The following is a 24,928-nucleotide window of genomic DNA, read 5'->3' as shown; positions in this document are numbered from 1 at the left end:
AATTCCCTTAGGCTTGGCTGCTATAGGCCCAAAAAGAGTCTGCAGCATGTGGCAGACTCAAGTCCAGAGGGTGATCTTGGGGGAACGGTTGAGTTGCTGCAAAAATTGGATTTGGCCACAGGCTGGGAATTGGAGGCTTTCACAAACAGGAAGGCAGCAGGGCCATTTGGCTGGGACTGTAAGCTCAAGTGGCTTCAGAATTTGGCTGCTGATCAGTGTAGGGGAATGAGGTAAAACATGAGGGTGGCCCCAAGGATTGAGGACCTTAGAATCTGAAGGCTGCCAGAGCCACACTGAAGTTCTTAGAGGGCCTGTTTTCATGGTCTGTCTTACTTTACAGAGGCTGGGACAGATTCCCAAGACTAAATTGCCAAAACCAGGAAGTCAGGGTACTAGGATTTCATACTAGGCATGCTTCCCAGTCTCTCACTCCAACATTTCTGCATCTGGGCAGACAAGGGGAAAATTCTTCCATTATGATACCACATGTACAGGATCCTTAGCAGCTATGTGTGTGGTGGCACATCTTTCTTTTCTTCCCTCCTGTTGATACAGGCTCTCTTTATAGACTCCTCAAGTGTCAGAGCCAGAAAGATTTTAGAAGCAAGGTAGACCAATTCTTTTGACAGGAAAAGAGACGGAAGACTGGAGAGAAGTGACTGGCACAAAGGCACACAGCTGGTTAATGAAGCCAGGTCTTCTGACAACCGGTCCAGGGCTTTTTCCATAATGCCACACCCTTGCTAACAAATAACATTTGTGTCTCAGGGGCTCTTGCCCATTCCCTATTCTGTTTCCCATTTTCCTCACTTCCATGCACAGGGCCTTAAACTGGACCTTGTATATGGTAAGATGACTTTCTGAAAAGCTTCTGCTATTGGGTATCCTGACAAAAAAATGTTAGGTTAGAAAGAAAGAAGTCATGGCCAGTGAAACGCAGACGGACCAGGGTGGAAGAGCAAATTCCCTGACTCCAAGGCCTTGTTGCTCCAAGTTGTCCATGGACCAGGAGCCTGGGCATCATCCGGGAGTCCCATCCTAGACTTGCACTTTCACCAGATCCCTAGATGATCCAAATATACATTAAAGTCTACGCAGTACTACTTTTAGGTAAGGCTCTGCAAAAAGTCCTCCCCCTCCCCCTGCTGCCCAAATGCTTAACCCCCCTCCTCCCTCCTGCTCCTCCACCCCTCTGTCCTCCATCCTAAATTCTGACTTCTCTTGAAATTTAAAGCCATGGCGGGGTGGGGATGGTGTTATATTTTAAAAGGGGACTCAAAAGGGGACTTATTTTTTTTAGAAAAATAAAATATAGCCAATTTGAAAAAACTTTTTGCAGCTCCAATGTCATGTTGTTAATGTAGAAATATAAACATCTACTATGTTTATATTGGCTTGCTTGTAAAATCATCATCTTTGGTTATATTTAGAAACTTGATGGCTTGGAAAGTATACTGAAAAACTCTGAGAACAAAAATATTTTTCCCCTTAACTCTCTCTGGAAAAAAAAAATCTCTTTAAAAAAATCCTGAAACATCTTTTCTCTACTTTCTTTTTTTTTGATTTTAACATGTTCTCAACTTTATTGAAATCATCAATATCCCAGACACATTTATCATTTTTAAAAAATCAATTTAATGCTATCAAAAGGTGATGTCCAATTTAATCCTGTTTGCCTTCACGCCATTGTCGTGAGCCTTCATTCCAGGCCACATAAAGAAAGAGGGCAAACACCACATGGACGGCGACCACCGCAACAATAGCAGCATAAAAATAGCTGTCCCTATTGGACATCCCAAAGGCGCCTTCAAAAACATAAGATTTAGTCGTGAAATATAACCCAATAGGTACAGTGATCATTAGAGCTGTGAAGAACAGGAGCGTCTTCAGGGTAGATGCCAGTGAACTTTCATTTCTGAGGTCGGGCGGCTGCACCGCATTCGGCGCCCTTTTATCAAGGCTCTCCATGGTGTAGCCGCGCCCGCAGCAGATGCTGGGGGCGGGCTGGCCTCGGTACCGCACTCCCTCCACTCGACAGGCGACCGGTAGAGGCATGCCACGCCGGAAGTGCCCTTTTCCCTAGTTTCTTATTCCCAAACACCATTACGCATTTTTTCCTCTTACCTTTCCCCAGTTCAATTCCCTCATTTTGTTGACGTTTTTTAAAATACAATTTTTCTTATTACACACTTATTCCTTAGGGAAAAATTAGGGTATACAGAAGCAAAACACAAGCAGAATCCCATTGATGTAGAAACAACTATATACCTTTTATAAAAAATTATCTGAAACTTTTTTATATGTATTTGTTAACAAAAATGGGATAATTCAGAACATCATAATTAGTATGTAGTTCCTTTTAAGTGGAACTATGAATTACTAACTTCTTTACATCTGCAAACATAAAAATGAACATTTTTATTAAGTTCTGCCATGTGGATTGTACCATGATTTATTTAATAATATTTCTATCGCTATTAGGTAGTTCAAACTTTTCACTACTAAAAATAGTACTGCACATCCTTAATGATTTTCTTACCTTAAAAAAATGCTTTCAGGGGCGCCTGGGTGGCTCAGTCGTCAAGCATCTGCCTTCAGCTCAGGTCATGATCCTGGAGTCCTGGGATCGAGCCCCGCATCAGGGCTCCCTGCTTGGCTTCTCCCTCTCCCACTCCCCCCCCCCCACCGTGTTCCCTCTCTTGCTGTGTCTCTCTCTGTTAAATAAATAAAAAATCTTCAAAAAAATTAAAAAAAATTCTTCCATTAAATCATAAATGCACTATTACACTTGTGAAAAAAAATTTTAAATACAGAGAACGCTAAATTTCTTTGACCGTCATTCCCAGTCCTGGTTCCCAACCCACCTTCCCAGAGGTAACCACTGTTACCAGATTTGTATGTAGTTTTTTTTTTTTTAAGATTTTATTTATTTATTTGACAGAGAGAGACACAGCAAGAGAGGGAGCACAAGCAGGGGGAGTAGAAGAGGGAGAAGCAGGCTTCCTGCAGAGCAGGGAGCCCGATGCGGGGCTCCATCCCAGGACCCTGGGATTAGGACCTGAGCCGAAGGCAGATGCTTAACGACTGAGCCACCCAGGCGCCCTGTATGTAGTTTTGTACATATTCTCCCAGACCATTTTTTATGCATTTAGTGCATATGTATATAGCTGTAAGGAATAAATTACTATTTCAAAGTTTTGGCTCATTGGTGGTTATTTTGCACACCAATGGTATAAGACCTATCATTCCTCAAATTGCCTTTCTCACTTAATCAATTTTGGAGTGCTTGCTGCATTAACACTTACAGATCTACTTCGTTTATTTTGGCTGTTGTCTAGTATTTTGTGTCACGAACAGAACGTGGTTTATTAGCATGTGTTGGATGAATTGACTTTTAGGCTATTCCACTTTTTTTTTTTTTAAGATTTTATTTGTTTATTTGACAGAGAGAGATGCAGCGAGAGAGGGAACACCGGCAGGGAGAGTGGGAGAGGGAGAAGCAGGCTTCCCGCTGAGCAGGGAGCCAGATGCTTGATCCGAGGACCCTGGGATCATGACCTGAGCCGAAGGCAGATGCTTAACGACTGAGCCACCCAGGCGCCCCTGGCAGTTTCCACTTTTTATCTCTTATATAAAATACACTTATACATGCTTCTTCATGTACACTTGGGAGTGTGTCTTTAGGGTAGATTCAGAGAAGTAGCATTGTTGAATCTTAGGATCCCACTGACTTCCTTCTATGTATGAATGAGAGGCAAAACTCTTTTGGAAGATCCTGGAAGAAAATACAGTTCTTAAAAGCCTGAAAAATGATTTTGCCCCCTAGCTTTGTTCTTGGCTTCCAATGTTATCTTGAGGTTTCTAGCTAGGGTAGATGGATGCGACCGAACAAGGAAAAGGACATAACAAGCTTTTGGGGGAAAATAAGAAGGAGGTTTGGCTGAATTTAAGATGTTGCCTTATAGGAGGGAAGAGTGCTTGTGGTGCATGGCAGATGGGGAGTACTCTCCCACTTCTCTCTCTCTCTCTTTTTTTTAAAGATTTTATTTATTTATTTGAGAAAGAGAGAATGAGAGACAGAGAGCACGAGAGGGAAGAGGGTCAGAGGGAGAAGCAGACTCCCTGCTGAGCAGGGAGCCCGATGTGGGACTCGATCCTGGGACTCCAGGATCATGACCTGAGCCGAAGGCAGTCACTTAACCAACTGAGCCACCCAGGCGCCCTCTCCCACTTCTCTTGTTCCAGCTGCCCCACTCCCACCGTAACTCAGTGAATCCAACTGTCAACCCAAGTTTTGATGGGTGCATATGGATACAGAGCATAGCATTAGCGTTACAAGGATTTCAGTAGATGACATGGTCTCTACCCCCGTGAAGGTGAACAGACATCCATTCATGGGAAGATGTATTAACACTTACAAGCCATACACTGTACTACCAAGTAAAACTTAGTGTCAAGCAAACTGAGTACAGCCACCATTACTCCTGAGGGAACAGTAAGTCCTTTGTACCTTTCACCTGGATTATTGCCCCAGGTTTTCACTTGGTCTCCTTACCTACAATCTCTCCCTTTCAACCTATCCAGCTGACTGCTGATAAAGTAATATATGAAAAGGTCACTTTTACGGTATCTGTGATCTTATTCATGCCCTACTCCTCTTATTGTCTGGTAGGCTTCCCTTCATCCTTTACGACTCAGCTCAATAATGTGATCGTAGTAGGTGCACCTGAGTGGCTCAGTCAGTTGAGTCTCCAGAGTCTTGATTTCGGCTCAGGTCTCAGGGTTGTGAGATCTAGCCCAGTGTTAGGCTCTGCACTCTGCGCAGAGTCCGCTTGAGATTCTCCCTCTCCCTCTGCCTTCCCCTCCCCCGCTCACATTCTCACTCTCTCTCTCTCTCTCTCTAAATAGACATAATCTTAAAAAAAACAATGTTATGGTAATCATTTGCAACATAGAAGTGTATTAAATCAACACATGGTATATCTTAAACTCACACAATGTTATATGCCAATTATATATCAATAAATTTGGGGGAAAAAGACAGCTCAAACTTTTCATTCAACATGTATTACTTAACATGTATTAAGCACATACTATGTGCATATCACCTCCACTAAAAATTTTCCTTGACTCTAAGCTCTGTAAATAACTCCCTCCCTGCTTCTTCTCTTGTAGTAGATCCCATTTTATTGTCATTACTTTTTATGTATGGATGTATGGATGTATTTTCTTCCATCCCTTTTTATTTTATTTAAAAATTTTTAAATTGGAGTACAGTTGACACACAATGTTATCTTGCTTTCAGGTGTACAACATAGTGATTACTTATTTTTTTTTTTCTGGCCTATGTCTACCCCAAACTGTGAGTTCTTAAAGTATAGGGTCTGTATCTTATCCACCTCTGAACCCCCAGTACCTAATATGATGCTGGGCATGTGGCTGATGCTTAATAAATATTTGTTTGACAAAAACAATGAATAAATGAGCTTCCCAGAAGTGTGTACACTGGTTCTCAAAGTACTTTTAAGATCTGCAGGTTAACTTTTGCTTAGAGAAGAAACCGTGTTAGGTAGCAAGAGCAGAGATAGTCTTTGAGGTGACTTGTCCTAGATCCTGAAAGTAGTAGAGGGTGGGGCTGGTACTTGCCCCAGTCTAAATCTTTTCATTTTATATTTCAAATGCACAGTCTATATCACTGTTGCAATATAAGGGGTACTAAAGATGTGTTTATTTAAAAAAAGAAAAGAAAGCTTTTAAAAAGATGCCAGCTTTCCCTAGTTTGGAACTGGACTTTTTATTTATTTATTTTTATTTTTTTATTTTTTGGAACTGGACTTTTTAAAGCTTTCATCTAATGTTGCCTCTTGCTTAAAGCCCTTCCATGACTCTCATTGCTCCTGGGTTAAAGTTCAAGAATTTTAACTTGTCTTGCAAGGCTCCACATGGCCTGGAGATTGCCTATTTCTCCAGCATCCTTTCACATCGTTTTTCCTGGAGCTCCTTACACTCCAGCCACAGAAGTCATTTCTCTGATCCTCAAGGTCACCAAGCTTCTTCATCCATGCTTCACTGATGCTCCTCATGCCTGGAACACTCTCTGCTACAACCCACACCTGCCCCCGCCCCCCACTTCGCTAACTGCCACTCATCCTTCAGGTCTCAGTTTGGCTGTCACGGCCAAGAGAGGCCTGCCCTCAGCCACACGGGAGGATAGCTCACCCTATGGTACGCCTACAGAGTGTTCTGTCTTTTCCTTTATAACACTTACGATTATTGTCACTTGATCGTCAAGTTGTGTAATCACTGAACGTTTGTTTTTTCACCTCCTACCATTCCGATCCATGAGGACGGGATCTACATCTGTTCTGTTCACTTCTTTATTGAAAGGGTTTTACCTACATTACTTGATCTAGTTTCACAGTCCTGTGAAGTAGACATCCTCATCGCTTATTTGACAGAGGAGAAAACTGCAGGCTCCAAGAGATGTGTGGTAGAGTCAAGATTTGAGCCCAGTTTCATCTGTATTTTTGAAGGGTTAAAAGGGCTAGAAGTTCATTTATTTGGGATTTGGATTCTCAAGCCTAGAACTTAATAGGATAATAATTCTGGGTGTGCCTCTTCATCTGTATAATAGAGATAATATTACATACCTTATCTACCTCACAATTTTCCTTAGGATCAAATAAAAGAATATACATGACATGCCTGGTAGCCATAACACAGTCTACAAATTTAAGTGAAGTAAGTAGTATTTTTCATCAGACTCAAGTCTGTAACGGCTGCTGCTTATCTGGTCTGCCCACTCTGGGCATCGGTGTCTTCAGTAAAATTGTCAGTTTGAAGACACGGAATCCAGATGTCCCTGTATATTATCTAGAGAAGGTTGTTGGCCCGGACTTCTGCTGACAACTAAAAGATTAGTTGAGAATGATAGCATTCATCTTAGAGGATGAGAACTATACATTTAGCTTTTACATAAATAAAAATAAAGCAATAAATAAAATGCAGTACGTATCTAGAATTTAGCCTCCAGTATTGATCGCCAAGAACAAATTCAATGGTTAGGCAAGTACGGTTAATGATTAGCATGAGTGGTTAAGAGCTTAGACTTCGGAGTCAGAGAGACCTCAACTCAATTCCCTCAGCTCTACATTTACCAACAAGGAGGTCTTGGGCAAGTCACTTAAGTCCTCTAAGCTTCATTTCTACATCTTTTTAAATGTAACTACCCCTCAGCCTGTTGTAAGGATTAAAACAAATAATGTAAGGAAGCGCCTGGGATATAGGAAGCACTGTATGAATGTGGAGAGTTGTTACCGCCATGTCAGTCTTGCTTCCCTGGCCTGCTGATCGTCCATACCTATTCGTTCCGTGTGGCTTCCATTCCAACTGGAATGATGACTTTCAGGTGTCAGAGTCTTAAATACTAAGGCCAAGAACTCTGTCTCTCAATCTGCAACTGCTCCAAGTGAGGCCAACCTTGTATAAAGGGGAGAGATTTCCTCCCATGTGTTGTGAACAACGAGTTCCCACCAGCTTCTTGTGAGTCTGGGGAAGCCTCGGTATTTGTGCAGAGTTACAAGTTCTTCCACCCGTATTCAAGCAACGGCATGTCTCTGCTCAACTACTTTTGAGTGTCACACTAAGGATGGGAAGATTTTATTCTCTCTGGCTTTGGATAGCTAAAGGATGTGCAATTTGGAGCTGCAATAAAAAAAAGGGGGGGTTTCATTGTTTCATCACTCTATGGCTACTATCACATAGGCACGATAAGATGATTTGATTCATTATTAATTTTAAAATGGGAGCCTTTCTGTAATTCTGAAGTAGGAGTCAGAAATTCTAGTGATAGCTCTGTATTCTGGTTCGTGTGTGTGTGTTTTCACTTAAAATGTACTTATTGAGAACGACTATGTTCTATTCTCTGGGGAGAAACACAAAGATGAGTAAGTTCTCTTTCCTTCACAGGAACTGAAATCCTATGTAGGAGATAGAAAAGGCCACAAACAATGGACAGGAGTGAACACGTAGGCGAGGAAGGATGCTCTGAGCATGGTTCCCTTGATTCTGGACTGGGATTCAAGTGTTTGGGGTGGTGGGTAAGGGAGTAAAGAGAAATAGACATTCAATTGGGCCCGAATCCTGGCATTTGTATTTATTAGTTAAATTAACCTGAGCAAGCCATTTACCCTCTCCGAACCAGTTTTTTCATGTGAAAGGAGAAAATGCTTACCTCAAAAGATTACAATGAGGAATAACTGAGATAAAGTATGTGTCAGGCACGATGCCGGACTAACTACAGCTAACAAATATGAGCCACTATAAATATGAGTGTGATTAATACCAAGACATGGATTGTGTTTAAAAATCTTGTCAGCATATAGGGTCAGTGGGGGAGGCTTGACGAAAGAGATCTTAACTCTCATTTCAGCAGCATGGTACAGACGTGGAGCACTTCTCAGATAAGCAAATGTGAAACCCTCCTTGCTAAATATTTGCCACTCTTCCGACACGGAGGCTGACATCCTGTGGTCACTCCCCTCCCCTAGTGAGATATTAGGTGGTGGTTTCATGCTCACCCCACCCAAGATGGTGGATTATCTGCCAGTAACAGAGAAATAGGAAGATCAGTGGTTTTAAATGAGCAGAGACTGGGTGTTTTGCAGTAAGTAACTCTTCCATTTCTATCAGTTCCTTGACCAAATGCTGAACAAATTATGAGGAAGCCAAGACACAGCTTTTGGAAAAGCTGAAAGCCTCTTTGATGGTAGAAGCATATCCTGTCATCCATAGATGATGGCTGAAGACGACTTTTACGGACAGGATAATTGTGCCAGCAGACAGACAGAAGGAGGAAGGAAGCCTGGCACTGTACCTACAAGTGCAGGTGCACCTTCCCTGATGAAGCTGCTGTTCTGCACTCTAGAATCTCTCATTCCATTTGCCCAAGTTAAGCAAGTAATCCACATTTGAATAGACAGTCACTGTGTGGACGCTAACTCAGCTCATTTATTATAAAACTCCTTGATTTATAGGAAATAGGCAGCTTATAGGAGGAGAAATTGAGACAATCTGTGATATAATAGTTATTATTCACAAGAAATGCCACTATGGTCTTTGCTCTGTTTCTAAAAGCATTATTCTCATAAGGAAATTGTAACATCCAAAGGTTTATTGGCATTAATGTGGTTGTATCTATGTTTATTATTATGATAATCATAATAGTGGGTACCACTTTTGAGCTTCCAGCTTAGGTCACTGGAAGGGAGAATTCCAACTGGCTTTAGGGAGAGTTTGAGCTGGGCTTCAGTTCAAACTGTATGACCCTTGGAGAGCCTCTCATATTCAGTCTCTAGGTTAGAAATTCCATAAAGGTAGAGGTCTTTCCTAACATCTTTAGGACTGTCTTATACCCAGAGTCCAGCAGAACGTCCAGTACATGATGGGTGTTACATCAATATTTGTTGAAATATTTAATTCAAACTTCGTTATCTATTTTAATACAACAATCCTGACAGCTCAATATAATTAGCTTTAGTTTGCAAATAATAAAGGTGACCTGCTTGTTTCAAAGCTATCTACAGAGTTATGTATGTGATGGGGTGTTGCAGGGATGGGAGAAATTTTCTCTATGGCCACATGATCTCTGAGCTTAACATGGGAGAATCAAGGAGAATAATATTGTTTATGTAAAGATGCTTTTCAGGCTTTCGCAGAGTGGGAAGAAGTAGCTCTGTTGGCCATTTGACTAGAGAAGGAGCTTGAAACAATATTTATGGGGATAGGTGGAAACAAGTGGAGATGTGTGGTCTGGAGAAGAGAATGCCTCAGGGACATAGTAACCATGCTTTCACACCCAGGGCTGACTCAGAGCAGAAAAGATTGTCTTGACTACGTAGGCCTAAAGGCCAGAACACAGTGCAAGCTTTAGGGAAACCAATTTTGGTTTGACATAGGGAAGAACACTGTAACTCCTCCTGCTGTTTAGAAATAGAATGGATCACCTTGGAGGTAGTAAATCCCATTATAGGCAGTGTCCAAAGTGGGACCACATGATCACTGACAGGAATATTGTAAAAGAGATTTAAACATGGGCTAAGGGGAGAAAGGCACTAGAGAAGCAGATGACTTTGAGGGCCATTTAAAGCAGTAGAGTAAGTAGGTCTACATGTATAATTGGACATGGGATGTGAATGCGGGGGGGAAAGTGGTCAAGGATGACTCCTAGATTTCTAACCTAGGCAGCTGGGTGCATGGCAGCGATGTTTGCTGAAATAGGAACAAGCGAGCAGGAGTGGGTTTGAAAGGAAGCTGATGAACCACACCTTGTGCCCACAGAAGCCCATACACTCAGAAAGGTCCTGGCCCTTTGGCTCTTCCCTTACGTCCTTGTGTGAGAAAAGGCCCACAGCGTGAGAGGGTGGGCAGACCAGGTAGCTTCAGATGTGACAGAGCCGCCTGGTTATGCTTCCTGATGTGAGAATGCTTCAGGGGCTGGTGTAACTCAGCCTTAAATCCCTACATTCATCTTTTCTTATTGCTAAGGCAGCAGCTCCAGAAGGTAAATATGGAGATCTGGGACCCACAAACCTAAAATTATAAAGAAAAGAAGAGAACCAGGGGACACTTCAAGATTAGAAGCTGGTTTTCTGCCAGAACTTTGCTTTATTTAATACACTTGCCCACACTCTCCCTGGTTTCCAAAGACCAAATGCAGGCTAGACTCTTGCAGCCTATGTCAGTGCCTCCAGGCTTTGGTGCTGAATAAATGAAACTAGTAGGATTAAAAAAAAAAAAAAATGGAGCTCCCTGAGGCCTGGCAGTGTCAGGACGGATATCAATGTGTAATGGAGAGAACAGAGCTCTGAGTTACCACTGACCTCAGCCCCATCTAAGTACCACAGGCCTGGATACGCTGAGCTGACCCCCTTAAAACCATGATGCAGTATAGACAATAACTGACATCCCATAGCATCTTCCGAATATTGCTGGGTGGAGAAGACCCGTTTTTATATATAACAGAAAGGGAAATGAAAGAAGCAAAGGTGAAAATATGAGAAATTATGTCTGTCATTTTAAAAAAGAATAAGTTTTATGTTTTTGTTTCTAATTACAAAAGCAGTATACGTTCATGGTAGAAAATTTAAGGAATACAGAAAAGTAAAATAAAATCTTCAGCTGTAATGCTACTAACCACTCTTGCCATTTGATAAATATTTACTGAAGGCTGACAGCTGAGGCACAATTTATTTATTTATTTATTTATTAGGAAAGATCCTTTTATTGGGGTGGACACGGAGCACACACTAGTCCATGATAAAATGACTTAAGAGAAATATCCGGAAATGTCGACTTCTCCCCCTGGCACACATTCAGAGCAAAGCCTGGGTACGGAATAGGTCCCAGCCAAGTCTTTAAGGCCCGGACTGGAGAGTAGGAGCAGGGAGAAGGGCTCCCACCCATGCTGCCAGGCTACAGCAGGGCCCTGGCCCTAGACCCTTGCAGACACGCTCTGGTTTTTCCGGAGAACTGGGGTGGAGGGGGTGGGGGGCAAAAGGGGGATCTGGGAGGGGGGCCTGTGAATAACAATGTTGTTTTTTTAAAAAGCATCTACCAACATCACACTACTGGGTCTGACGTCCCCGTTAACCATCGCTTGGTACATTTTACAGCATAAATAAAAACTCAAGGAAAATAAATACATCGGCTCCTATGAGGTTGGAAGTGGTACGGATGGTCGGGTGTGGGTGGGCCGGTGGGGGGCAGGGCGGGGGGCGCTTACACAAGGCGGGCAGGCGAGGAGCAGACAAGACAGGAGGCGCCTGTGGGGTAGTGAGAGTCTTAAGTGTCCTCGTGCATGTCCGGGCTGTCGGTCCGTGCGACCTTGCAGGGGGGCACCGAGCTCTCACCCTCAAGGTCCACTTGCTCCTGGTCTCTCTTCTTGGCGGCGTTCTTTTTGTCCCATTGCTGATGTAAGTAGCGCAAAAGCTGAGGCACAATTTAAGGCCCACAACAACCTTGAGACTTTAAGCAATATTATCACTCCCTTTTAATCCATGAAGGAACTGAGGTTCAGAGGTTGAGATTCACCTGGCAAGTCGTAGAGCCTGGATTTGAACCTGGCTCTGTATCCCAGTTTTCTCACAATACTTTCTCTTAATCCATGGAAAATACCAGAGGTGATGCCAGTTGGTCAAATAATCCCAAATTTCAGATGGGAAATACTCAACAGCAAAAAGATGCTGCATGATATTTAAAAAATGTGTCTTGCCTTTCCTCAGCTGCACTAAGGTGCTTGGTCCTTCCCAGGAAGCTAAGGCCATGCTGGGGTGAGGCCTTCACTTTATCCAGTGACTACACTGTGTCCAGCAGTGCCAGCCCAGCACTCGCACACCCTTCTCAGAGCTCGCCTGCATCTACCTGGCCCTCAACTTGCTCCACGATGAGGTGACGGTCACACGGAGGATAAGAGCAATGCCCTCATTAAAGCAGCAGGTGTAAGTGTTGAACCTTTTGGGCAGGATTTGTTTGCAAAGACCCCGGCCAATGTCAACATCCGGAGCCCCATCTGCAATGTAGGGGCTGGTGGACCTGCCCCAGCAGCTGGACCTGGCCCCCTCCCTGTGCCCCGCAGCATGGCTGCCCCAGCCAAGGAGGAGGTGGAAGCAAAGAAGAGTCAGAGGAGGCTGATGATGACATGGGCTTTGGTCTTTCCGACTAACCCTCTTCTGTAACCCATTCAATAAAAGCTGAACTCTTTAAAAAAAAATGTGTCTTGTCTTTCAAGTCTTGTCACACTTCCTGCAATTTTGTAAACTCATCCATTATGAAAGTGATGTTTTGATTCTTTGCCCTTTCTGACAAGCAGAACAGAAAGTGACTCTCCTTCCATGACTTGGCCTGGGGCTTGCTTCTGCTTCTGCCCAAGGCAGGCTGTGGTTAGCGCTCACTGCTGAACCTCTTCCTCCTGTAAGTCCCTTTTTGAAGGAGAATCTTTTGTTTTTTAGACCACTTTGACACCATGGACGTTCTGTAATCCTAAATACCAAGCCAGTCACTTACAAAAAATGAACAAACAATGTGTGTCACAACCTTACCCCATTTCTAGGCTTCAGCGTCTCTTACCACATCTCTGACTCCCCAGCCTTCAATCCCCAATCTGGCTCTCACTTCATCCAGACATTAGAATGAGTTTCTACTGCACAGAGTACTGGATGATTTTTTAAGTTGAAAGTTTAATGCTTTATTCTTCATAGAAATGAATTAAGTGTGAATATCAAAATAGCACTAGGGTCAAAATGACCATAACAAAATGCTGTATTTCCAGTACCCAATCCTGACTACCCAGCTTTGTCCTCAGTCCGTCACGCACTGTCAGCTTTAGACACTTCCTTGCATCCTCCACTATTAACTGGCCCTGTCTCTTCTGGAGAACTCTCTTAGTGGTTCTTAATCTAGGCTTGTCATTCACAGTGGGAGCTTTGGAATCAAGCTGCCCCAATTCAAACCCTACCATTACCACTCCCTGGGTGACCTTGGGCAAGCTATTTAACTTCCCTGTGCCTCAGTTTCCTTGTTTGTTAAGTGGCGACAAAAATGATACCTATTTTATAAGGTTGTTGTGAGATCAAATACTTGTATGGCTAATGCTTATAAAGGTCTTAGGACATGGCCTGGCATATTGTAAGCATGTAGTAAATGTAACCTATTAAGACAAATGGAGTTGTCTGTCTTGTCACCCCAGGGGCCAGCAGTCAGGATCTATTTCTTTTTTTTTTTTTAAGATGTTATTTATGCATTTGAGACACAGAGATAGAAAGAGAGAGAGAGCATGAGCCGGGGGGGGGGGCAGAGGGAGAGGAAGAAGCGGGCTCCCCACTGAGCCAGGAGCCTGACATGGGGCTCAATCCCAGGATCCTGGAATCATGACCTGAGCCGAAGGCAGACACCCGACCATCTGAGCCACCCAGGTGCCCCTCAGGACGTATTTCCTAAAAATAATTTAAAATGTTAGTGGTTTTCCTGTTGTATTTATTGGCATTGCTGAGTAATTTTTTAAAAATTGCGAATGCACAGTAGTTTGCCTACAATTATATATTGAATAGACTTGTGGGCTTGCCTAGAAACCTTAATAACCACTTATAACACTGTGTGTGTGTGTATATATACATCTATCTATTTACATGCATACACACATATTCTTTTTGCAGATTTTTGGACAACAGCTTTTATGTAATATATCCAGTTTATTTTATAAATTTATTCTTCTTAAATAGATTTTTAATTTCCAAAGGTTGGCTGGTAAAGCACTGTCAAGACTCAACATGGTCTTGAACAGCATGCCAAAGACTTTCCATTTTATTCCCTGTATGATGAGGAGCCGCCCATGTCTTCAGAGGAGGACGGTGTCACAGTCTTACCATGATTAGGGAGCAGTGCAAAGGAGGCTCTGATTAGGAGATCAGGGAGGTCAGTTAAGGGGCTGATTGAGAGCCTCAATTAAGGTGGCAGACAAGAGGAGATACATGTGAGGATAATTTGGGGTAGATTAAGAGGACTCAAGAATGAAGTGGTGAGAGAAATAGAGGAGATAGTTCTAAGGATTTTTATTTTGGGTGAATGGGAGATGATAAAACCATTAAGAAAGGCAGAAGGGATGCACAATTTTCTAGGAGATAGAGATAGGCTGTGAAAAGTCAGAATATAATGCAAGCCTCTTCCTCAACTCAAAAAAAAAATAATCTATGTGCACCCAGTAATTTTGACATCTGAATCTAAAGCCAAACAAAAATGGAAGGACAGTGCAAGAAGAAGCGGGGTGGGGGGGGGAGGACAAGGAGGAGAAGAAGAGGGAGAGGTGAGGAAGGAGGAGAAAAAAATGAAGAACATTATAGGGTTGATAATGGTTTTCACTGATGACCTACTTGATAGTAATAATCAAGCACATTAAATGTTATATTTCAGGGAGTGCTGGGCAGATGCTAAGTTTGTAACAACACACTTTCATTTCTGCAGATGTTGGAGACTTCCATTCCCAATAGGACAGCCAGAAACTTGTCTGGAAAGACCCATACAAGGCCACAAGCACCCCAACTACATCGTTTTCAAGATGCTAATGCTTTCTACTTTCATCCAAGACTCCCAAAGCTTGTGTGTTCAGTGGGCAAAGAATGAGAAGGAGAGGCTGCTCTTTTCTGAGACCACATGGGCAGCCAACCATGCAGAAGGGAGTGGTTGAGGCCTCCAGCCCAGAAACAGTGTACTCTACATAAAACCATATTCCCTTCTCATATCCCTCCCAAATACCCAAGCTGGTATAGGGAGTTTTTGACAATGAGAATGAAGCTTTCCTATGTTGTATCTATGAATTTTGTTACCATATTTTCTAAGTCAGAACTCCAGATGCATGACAAACATAGTTGTACTAATGGCAACTAAAGGACGGGGTATTTAAAGACTCTCTGGAAAATCTAGTGTATGTGGTTGCCATGGTAAAAACACATCATTTAAAAGACTGATTCTATGAATATTTATTTGATACCTACTAGGTGCCGGGCATGGTTCTAGGTGCTGGCAATAGAATGGTGAACAAAATATACAATATGTTATATAATGGGAATGGGCATGCCACTGGGCAGTGTGTTGGGATTTAGGATCTGGTCTATTAAGTTAAAGATATGATCCAAAAAGAACATGACTAGGTATGTAATTATACTGCAGATCTTTACCTTCTACTTGAATCCCCAAAATTTAAAAGGACCAATTTTAACTCTGCCCAGCTAATCAGTGATAGAGTCTCCAACCACTAGTGGGAAATCATCTCTCCCTTCTCTGACTCCCTTGTACTTCCTTTGGTGGTCTGAAAAGCATTAGATTGTTCTATCATGTGTTATAATTATTTATGTATATGTATTATCAATCTTTGTAGACTCCTTCAAAGCAGGCTGCTTTTGTTTATCTCTCCAGGTCCCTTTCCTGATACTGTTCTTTTTTTTTTTTTTTTTAAGATTTTATTTATTTATTTGACACAGAGAGAGAGCACAAGTAGGCAGAGCAGCAGGCAGAGGGAGAGGGAGAAACAGGCTCTCCCCTGAGCAGGAAGCCCAATGTGGGGCTCGATCCCAGGACCCTGAGATCATGACCTGAGCCGTCGCTTAACCAACTGAGCCACCCAGGCGCCCCTCCTGATACTGTTCTTAATCCCCTCCCTTCTTCTCCTCCATTTGCCACATATCAATGTTCCTTCCATGCAGAACTCTTTGCTAGTCCCTTTATATGCCAAGCTCTTTCAGACCATGCCTTTGCACACAGTTCCTTCTGACGGAATACACTTTCCCTTCTTTGCTTTGGAGATCCATAACTCTTTTTTTTTATTTAACATATAATGTATTATTTGTTTCAGGGGTACAGGTCTGTGGGAGAACCGTAACTCTTTTTGGAACAATTAGCTCAGTTTACTTCCTCATTTAAGCCCTCCTCGACTTCTCTGGATCATGCCCTCTGGCCCTTGGAGGGCTCTAAGCATATCTCTGTTAGCTCACTTATCATCTTGTTTTGTTTTTCACTGTTTATGGGTCTATAAGTCCTGGGGCAGAGTCCTTATTTTATCTATCTAGGTCTCTGGGGCCTTGCACCTTTGCCTGAAAGAGGCCTTCAGTGAAAGTTGCTGAATAACTTACTTGCCTTCTGAATGGACAGGGAGACTCTATGACTCTAAGGCCCTCCTATATTCCCTCCCTCCCTGCCTCCCATACTCATTTGTCCTTGCTAGACATTTCCCCCAGTGCTCTCTCCTTGGCTTGAAGGCACTGCAACTTCTATCAGAACGCAAATGTTATGTAGTGGATAGAGCACTGGATGAAGAAACTAGAGACCTATATTCTAGTTCCAACTGACCTTGCAATTAGTTCTGTGACCTCTGCCAAATCATATCATCTTCCTAGGTCTATGTTTCTTCATATTTATAAGGTAGAAGTTGAACTCAAACCAGAATTATATCAATTTTTTTTCCTTCAGTGATAATTTTAGTCAAATGATAGTGGCCTTTCAGAGAACTTTGTTGAAGATTGTGAAGCTCAGATTAAAAAAAAAAAAGACACTCAGCTGGAAAGACTATAGTGACTGTTTTGGACCACTTAGCACAGAAGTGAGAAGTGGTGCATGTCTGCCTATTATTTGCTGACAGTGAACTGAGTAGGTCTTTGAGCTCCTTTTAGTTCAAACACTCCACATGTCATGATCCATGTAAGATTATATGTAAAGTCAGTTCAATTTTGTTTAGACACTTGCCAAGTGTCTACTGTATGCTATGTACTGAGCAGGGCAAGATAAAAAGAAAAATAAATAATGCATGATCTTTGCCTGTAAGGAACTCTGGGTGATAAGTAGAGTAGGTAGTAAGTATCATCTTCATTAAGCAGATAATGGGAACTAAGACTCACCAAGAAGTGGAGGAACTGGATCTCAGACTAACATGATTTTCAGTGCTTTGCACTTTTCCACTATACCTCACTACCCTTCATTTTAAAAACAAAGGGAAAGGAGATACTGCACTAAAAGCTTGGGTGTTTCCCATGCCTGGGGCATCATAGCAGAGGCCCAAGATGAATGGACAATGTTAGAAACTTGGGGAAGAAGGAGAAAAGGGAACAGAAGAGTCCAGAAAACAAATTTCACCTGTTGCATGAGGTCTGGTCTTGGCTGCTGCACAGGAAGCCTTCATTGGGCCAAACTTATGGCAAGCATGCTTCCTCACATCCTGTGTACCTCAATTCTAACATTTTCTGTCCCCTTAACAGTGATGGGGTTGGGAGAGGCAATGACCCTTCTGGGATGAAACAGTGCAGGATAATTGTTCAAATCACATCCCGTTGACAACACATCAGGCCATATAACCTTTGTGCCATGACAGTGTCCACCAATCACCATTTGAGGGCTTGGCCCTGTGCACTTGTGAAGTTTGGAGAACTTTTATATCCATTTGGTTTGAAAATGCCACTATTTTCCAAGTACTAAATTTTTCTAAGTAGTGAGATTTTCTAAGTAATGGCAGCTGGCTGTTTTCTAGGCCGTGTGGATGCATCTTGATGGAGGTGCGGGTTGGTCATAAATCCTGAGTGTGGTCTCTGGACTCCACATGTTCAGATTCTTAATAGTGACCGGGTCCTGAGAAAATCGTTCATGTCACTAGAGTCACATAAGACAGGCAGCCATGGAGAAAAGGAAGTTATTGATTGATAATGAATTTCCACACAGTAGGCAATGCACACAACACTAACATCATATGATCCAGTAAATTCGTGGTACTGGCAGACCTGAGAAACCAGCCAATATTCAGAAAGTCACTAAGGGAGAACCCAAAGTTATAAAAAAGAAGATTCAGTGAACTGAACATGATATTTATTTTTGGCTGCTGTAAGAGTAAAACATAGAATGTTGGAACTAAAAGGGAGCAAGTTCACCTTAGCCAACTCTTTCATTTCACAAAAGGGGAAACTAAGGCCCAGAAATGAAAGGTGACTTGCCCAAACCCACATCATTGATTTATTTTTCTTTTTATCCTACAAACATGTACAGAGTGCCAACCCAGAGTAAAGGTTCATTCTAAGCAAAGTAGAGCCTTCCACAAGATCCAAAGTCTAGTTTAGGAGATGGATATGCATAGAGCTAGTTCTCATACAGTATGATTAGTGCTCTAACACAGGCGTTGACAAAGATTTTCTGTTAAGGGCTGGATAGTAAATATTTTAAGCTCTGCAGGCCATATAATCTCTGTTGCAACTGTCACTAGACCCCATTGTTGTAGTACAAAAGCATCCATAAACAAGATGCAAATGATAAAAGTGTCTGCGCTCCACTAAAATTTTATCTACTGCCACTGAAATTAAATATAAGATTCATGTGGCATGAAATATTATTCTTTTTTTTTATTTTTTCCAACCATTTAAAAATGTAAAAACTGTCTTTAACTCATGAGCCTACAAAAATAGGCAGTAGGCTGGATTTAGCCTAGAGGCAGTAGTTTGCTGACTCTTGTCTTAGATGAACAGAAGTTCCAAATGATTTTTCCCCATCCATGAAAGTATGATCTAATTGGTGATCAGATTCTTTCCCCAAGAATAAAAGGGCGGGGGGAAGAGTGTATGCTTGTTAGTGCCATTCTGAAGAGGCAGGGTCACTGAGGTGGGTGCTTCTCACAAAGAATAGTAAAAGACAGGATGAGAGGAGTCCTGAAAACCCCTAGTTCATCCCCATCCCACCTCTGTTTCCAATTAAACTCTGAATGCTTCCATAATCCTGAGCCAACTTTATTTACTTTTCACATTACAGACTCTAAGTTTTGTGTAGTTTATTTATTTATTTTTTAAAGATTTTATTTATTCATTTGACACAGAGAGAGACACACAGCAAGAGAGGGAACACAAGCAGGGGGAGTGGGAGAGGGAGAAGCAGGCTTCCCGCAGAGCAGGGAGCCGGATGCGGGGCTCGATCCCAGGACCCTGGGATCACTACCTGAGCTGAAGGCAGATGCTTAACGACTGAGCCGCCCAGGCGCCCCTAAGTTTTGTGTAGTTTAAAATGTAGATTCCTCTGCAGAAGAGCTGGCCCTTTCTAAGGTTTCCACAAAACCATGTTTAGAGGGCGTCAAATGGCTACCTGGAACTCAGTCCTTTCAGGAGTCAGGTAGTGTTTTGATAGCATTAGGGGTGCCCTGCGGGTGGCCTTGGGTGAAGACTGACAACATTCCTCTAAGAGAGGTGAGCACACTGGCAGCATCTTACCAATCTTTGAATGCCTAGCCCTTCAGAACAGAGTTTGGCATTTCAGAACCACTAGGCTTTGTCATGGGCAGTTTCCCTGATGAAAAGTTATGCTCTTTCTCCTTATGGGAGAATTCTCTGGGCCTCAGTTTCCTCCTCTGTAAAAAAAAAAAAAGAATCATAATAATCTCACCTACATCACACAGGTTTTTATGCGATCCCATGCGTGGTAACACTCTGTAAACTGACTAACACTACATGAGCTACCACTTGCTTCCATCCACACTATCTCCATAGTCAGTAAGGCCACTTTATCTTTCTGGGCCTCATTTTCCTTATCTCAAAAGCCAGAAGGGTGAATTCAATGCTTCTGAGTTTCCTTCCAATTCTACCACTCTGGTCCTGTGCCTTGTTAGGAAAGGAGCTTTTCACTGTATAGTGAGCAGTTTTACATTTATGATTGAAGGTGAAGGGCAGGAACAAAGAGGTCAAATATGGAAAAACAACAACAACAAAAAAAGAGAAGACTAGAAGGGAACCTTGGCTCTATACAGGGAGTAACACCAACTGCCCTCCTCGTTTGGTGTCCAGGATAAAATGCCTCCTTAAAAAGCAAAAAGGTCATGTTCTTTGGCATAGTCTAGATTTGCTTTACATGTGGAATGCTGAGTTTGAGAACCCCATCAATCTTTCTTTTCTCTCCTTATCAGAGTCAATCAATAGTTGGAAATGTTAACGAGATGGTCCATCCAGCAATTTTTAACAAGGGGCTCACTGCCCAGATAATTTAGTGTGGAATATACACATTGCTCACATTGCTACATCGTGCTTTTTTTTTTTTTTTTTTTACCTCTGCTGGGAGTGATGGCTTCCGCAAAGCAGACTATGTCCTATAACACCAGGGTCCTGCACAGATTTTTCCCTTCTTCCTCTCATTTTCCACTTTCATAAAGAAGGAATATGTAAGTCCTTTGACCAGTTAGATGAAAGGCTGTCGTCTTTCCCTCTGAGGAAAGTGACCTTGTTTTAAGGAGCCAGTGTGGGATGGGAGTGGGCATAGGGCTGGGCTGGCAAATGAGGGGCAGGTGAGGCAAGTGGGGAGATTAGAAAAACCTGTTTCTCTCCTTCCTCCACACTCCCGGCTTGAGGTGTTTAAGGAGGGGCAATGAGGATCCAAACCCAGGACCTATCCTGTGGCTCTAAAAGTTGTTTTCTACAAAGGAGAATGGATCTTGGTAGGGCTTTCTGGTGTACTAGACACCTTTGGTGTCCAAGAAATGATTCTAGGCCTCTAATAACAGGCAAATTGGAAGCCCTATGAATTCTCTTGTGACATATGTATTATAGGTCCACAGAGATAAAATAATTTACAAAAGCATGTACTGTAGATGATAGTTTCCCATAACTACAGGAGCCTGAGGAACACTTTTCAAGACATCTGGCTATTCAGCACATATTATCAAAAACCAGGACTGTCCCAACTAAATATCTTTTGTTAACCTTAATTATCTCTGAAATGAACAACTTATGGTCCTCTGGCTATAACCCAAGTTTCCCCTCCCTGTGCATTTAGTCAAACTATTCCCTCCCTCCACTTTAACGACTCTTCCCTATCAAACATTCTTCTTACCACTGAGCACGACTGGTCCAAATCCTACACGGTTCAAGTCCCATTTCAAGCACTGACTTCTTTATGAAGACTTCTCTTGTTCATTGGCTCTTGTTATGGTTACTTTTTTATGAGTTTATGTTTTGTCCCTCCCCCCATGAGGCTATCCATTCCTTAAGGCCTCCAACTAATCTTCATATTCCCTCATGTTCAAAACAATGCCTGCTTCAGGTCCTTCAACAAATTAGTCCTTCAAAGAAAAAAATCTGTTGATCATTTGTTTAACCAGAACACAGTATCGAATAACCTCATCTATAAATGGAATGTTTGCACTATTTAGAAGTCTGAACCACAAAAAAGCTGTTAACAAAGATTTCAATTCAAAGTAAATAACAAACTTCTAGAAGACTTCCTGAGTTCAACACATTCCAACTAAGTTTTGCACCTTCTGCATATTTATCCAAGCAGCTGAATAAGTTTTGAATAATAAGCCTGAGGCATGGCAAGGTCTTCAGTCATCAAGAAAGATTCAATTATATTCAGAGTGTGTGGTTTCCAAAGGAGGAGCACGGACAAATATTTTGAAAAGGCTTTCAACAAGATTGATTGAAATAAAATGTTTTCCTGAATAAATACTACTTATACGGAACATGCAAGCCCCATCCCCATCCTGGTTCATGAACTCTTTGCTTTAATTCCTTATCTCCCCAAATCATTAAGAAGGAGGGAGACGTGAAATGTGAGATGGACTGTACTAGGGACTGAATGTATCTTCCTCAAATTCATGTTGAAATCTTAATCCCCAGTGTGAAGGTATTAGGAAGTGGGGCATGATTTGGGGAATGATTAGGTAATGACAGCACAGTACTCATGAATGGGATTACTGCCCTTATAAGGAAAGGCCAAGAACTAGCTAGCCCCTTTTCCGCCATTGCAAACCAGGAAGTGGGTTCTCACCAGACACCAGATCTGCCAGAGCCTTGATTTTGGACTTCTCAGCCTCCAAAAATGTGAGAAGTAAATTTCTGTTAGCAGCCTGAATGGACTAAGAATGTCTGTACCTGCTATGACCATGATGCTTTATAGACACAATTTCAATCTGATCAGCAATCTGATAAGGCAAGTATCATATACACTTGTCTTACAGATGACAAAATGAGACTGAAAAGGGTAGTTAAGTAGCTGCTCCAAGGTCACAGACCTAAAAGTAGACCTACATCCAAACCCAGGTCCCATTGGTTTCAAAGTTTATGCTTTTGCACTGCACAATGCTGCCTTATGCAGTGTTTTCACAGCAATCCAAATAGATGAGAAAAATTAGCTGAAATAAAAAAAATTTTTTTAATGGAAATACAGTGTGGTATCTTGAAGCAAAACACTGGACCAGGTGATACAGAACAAGTAGATCCTACTCTGCCATGAACCACCTAATCGTATGACCTCAGCCAAGATACTCCATCTCAAAATCATAAAATCAGACTGTAAATTCCAAAAAAAATGCATATTGAAAATCACTTACCCCTTCTCAATCTTCTCCCTCTGCAGAAGAGGAATTTGAGGCTCAGATGAAGCCATTTGCCTACAGTCACACAAAGGCACAATTTAGGTCTATCAAACCCATCTAGGGCTCCTTCCACTGGGTTGTGTCTCTCCTCCCTAGGTCTTGGTCTCCTTGTTTACAAAGCAAACCTCCCAGACTGTATTCTCTTAGTTTGGGCTGTTAGAGAGGAATACCATAGACTGACTGGGTGGCTCCAACAACAAACATTTATTTCTCATAGTCCCGGAGGCTAGAAGTTCAAGATCAAGGCCCCAGCAGATCTGGTGTCTGGTGAGGGAACCCTTCCTGTTTGCATATGACTGTTTTCTCCTTGTATCCTCACACAGCTGAGAGAGAGAGAGAGATAGCGTCCCTCTTGTTTTTTTTTTCTCCTTGTTTTTAATTTTTTAAATTTGAGTATAGTTAACACATAATGTTACATTAGCTTCAGGTATACAACATAGTGATTGAACAAGTTTACACTTTATGCTATGTTCACTGCAAACGTAGCTACACGGTACAGTGCAGTTACAATACCATTGACTACATTCCCTCTGTTGTACCTTTTATTGCCATGACTTGTTCATTCCATAACTGGAAGCCTGTATCTCCCACTCCTTTTTATCCATTTTGTTTACTCCCCCCAGCCCTCTCCCCTCTGGCAACCATCAGTTTGTTCTTGTGTTTCTTCTTATAAGGGTACTAATCTCATTCATAAGGGCTCAGTGCTCAAGACTTAATTACGTCCCAATTACTGCCCCACCTCCTAATACCATCACATTGAAGGTTAAGGATTTCAACATATGAATTTTACAGGGACACAAACATTTAGTCCATTAACATGTGTGGTCCACTTAGACTGTGCTATACAAATGTAGAGGATTTTATTATGATTTCTCAGTGTGTAACGTAATGTGAGAGGTCTCAGAGATACTATGAGAGAAAGACCATACAGCCTCTGGCCTGTGGTGGGGGGGGCGGGGGGGAGTAGGTAGAGAAAGAGAGAGAGAGAAGGGGAGGGAAAATGGGTCCTAGAGAGAATCTTGTCCTTAGGGCTGCCTCAGATCCCAATAATATACCTGAGTGAGTTTCTTTTCTTTATAACAAAACCAAAAAAACTAACTAGAAAATAGAGAAAAATCTTTATCTAAATTAACTTTTTCCAGAGCATCAAATGATACTCTGGCGTAGTGTATATAGGTAGAAACACCCAAATGCTAGCATTTTGGAAAAAAAGTTACATAATTCACCAAAAAAAGAGCATTTCCTCCTGGACCTCTCCTCAGAATCTTCAATCTTACTCCTCCACCAAAATAACTATTATTAATGTAAAAAGGCGAAAAGAGCCAGCACGTGAACTTTGGCTCAGTGAAGCGATGGTGGAACAGCCTTCCTTCCTTCTGACTGCATTTGGCTCCCGTGTGCTTCCTGCAGGTACATTTTTTGGCCTGGATCGTCAGCGCAGTGTTTTGCTTAGCAACTGATGGGCTTTCATTGAAATACCTCTCTGCTTAGAGGGAGAAGACTTGCCTATGTCACCTTAGAAGTTAATATATTATGCTACAGTGGAGTGCAGCTAGAAAGTTATGAACAACATTTCTCCGAGATGCTTTCACTGGTACCCTATCCCTGTGAGATGCTATGTGACAAAAGGTCCCGGGGTCAAATAAGTTTGGGAAATGCTGCCTTCTGTATTGCCTCGTAAGGAGTCATTAATGCACATGAACATGTTAAAAGTCTTCTCTGCTGCTCCTCCTCTGTACCAGATTTCCCAATTCAAAGTGCCTTTGGGGGTTGGCTTTGGGCCTTAACTCCTCTCTACACTCTCCCTAGATGATCTCGTCCAGATCCATGACTTTAAATACCACCTCAATGCCAATGATTTCCCAGTTTATATCACAGACCTTTCTCCTAAGCTCCAGACTCCTAGATATAATATCTGTCTACTTGATAGCACCTCTTACATATATAATAGGTATCTTGAACAGAACGTGGATAAAAGAGTCTCTTGATTTCCTT

General features: G+C 42.2%; 1 protein-coding gene, 1 long non-coding RNA gene and 1 pseudogene across 5 annotated transcripts in view; 1 reads left to right on the top strand and 2 right to left on the bottom strand.

Annotated features, from left to right (window-relative positions):
* The window catches only part of LOC141370476 (uncharacterized), a 139,017-nt gene that overhangs the window by 71,456 nt on the left and 42,633 nt on the right, over positions 1 to 24,928 (bottom strand). The window contains exon 3 of one of the 4 annotated variants that reach the window (XR_012374530.1): positions 3,450 to 3,775. The exons of the other annotated variants lie outside the window; for them this stretch is intronic. This is a non-coding gene — a long non-coding RNA (uncharacterized lncRNA). Of the gene's footprint in view, positions 1 to 3,449; positions 3,776 to 24,928 lie in introns of those variants that run through there. 4 annotated transcript variants of the gene reach the window in all.
* LOC112840795 (vacuolar ATPase assembly integral membrane protein VMA21-like) lies at positions 1,644 to 2,033 on the bottom strand. Its single transcript, XM_025894305.2, has one exon. It carries the CDS (start codon positions 1,966 to 1,968, stop codon positions 1,663 to 1,665), a length of 306 nt encoding a protein of 101 aa, XP_025750090.1. The 5' UTR covers positions 1,969 to 2,033; the 3' UTR covers positions 1,644 to 1,662.
* Positions 8,797 to 12,760, top strand: LOC112840754 (large ribosomal subunit protein P1 pseudogene; annotated as a pseudogene).

This window comes from Callorhinus ursinus, unplaced genomic scaffold, assembly GCF_003265705.2.
Source record: "Callorhinus ursinus isolate GAN/ISIS: 27379988/994484 unplaced genomic scaffold, GSC_fseal_2.0 scaffold35, whole genome shotgun sequence".
Taxonomy (NCBI): domain Eukaryota; kingdom Metazoa; phylum Chordata; class Mammalia; order Carnivora; family Otariidae; genus Callorhinus; species Callorhinus ursinus.
Note: the sequence above shows the minus strand (reverse complement) of the source record. Positions and strands in the feature narration are given on the sequence as shown.

Excerpts from the sequence above, each read along its gene's own strand:
- LOC112840795 (XM_025894305.2), bottom strand. The coding sequence starts at position 1,968 with ATGGAGAGCCTTGATAAAAGGGCGCCGAATGCGGTGCAGCCGCCCGAC.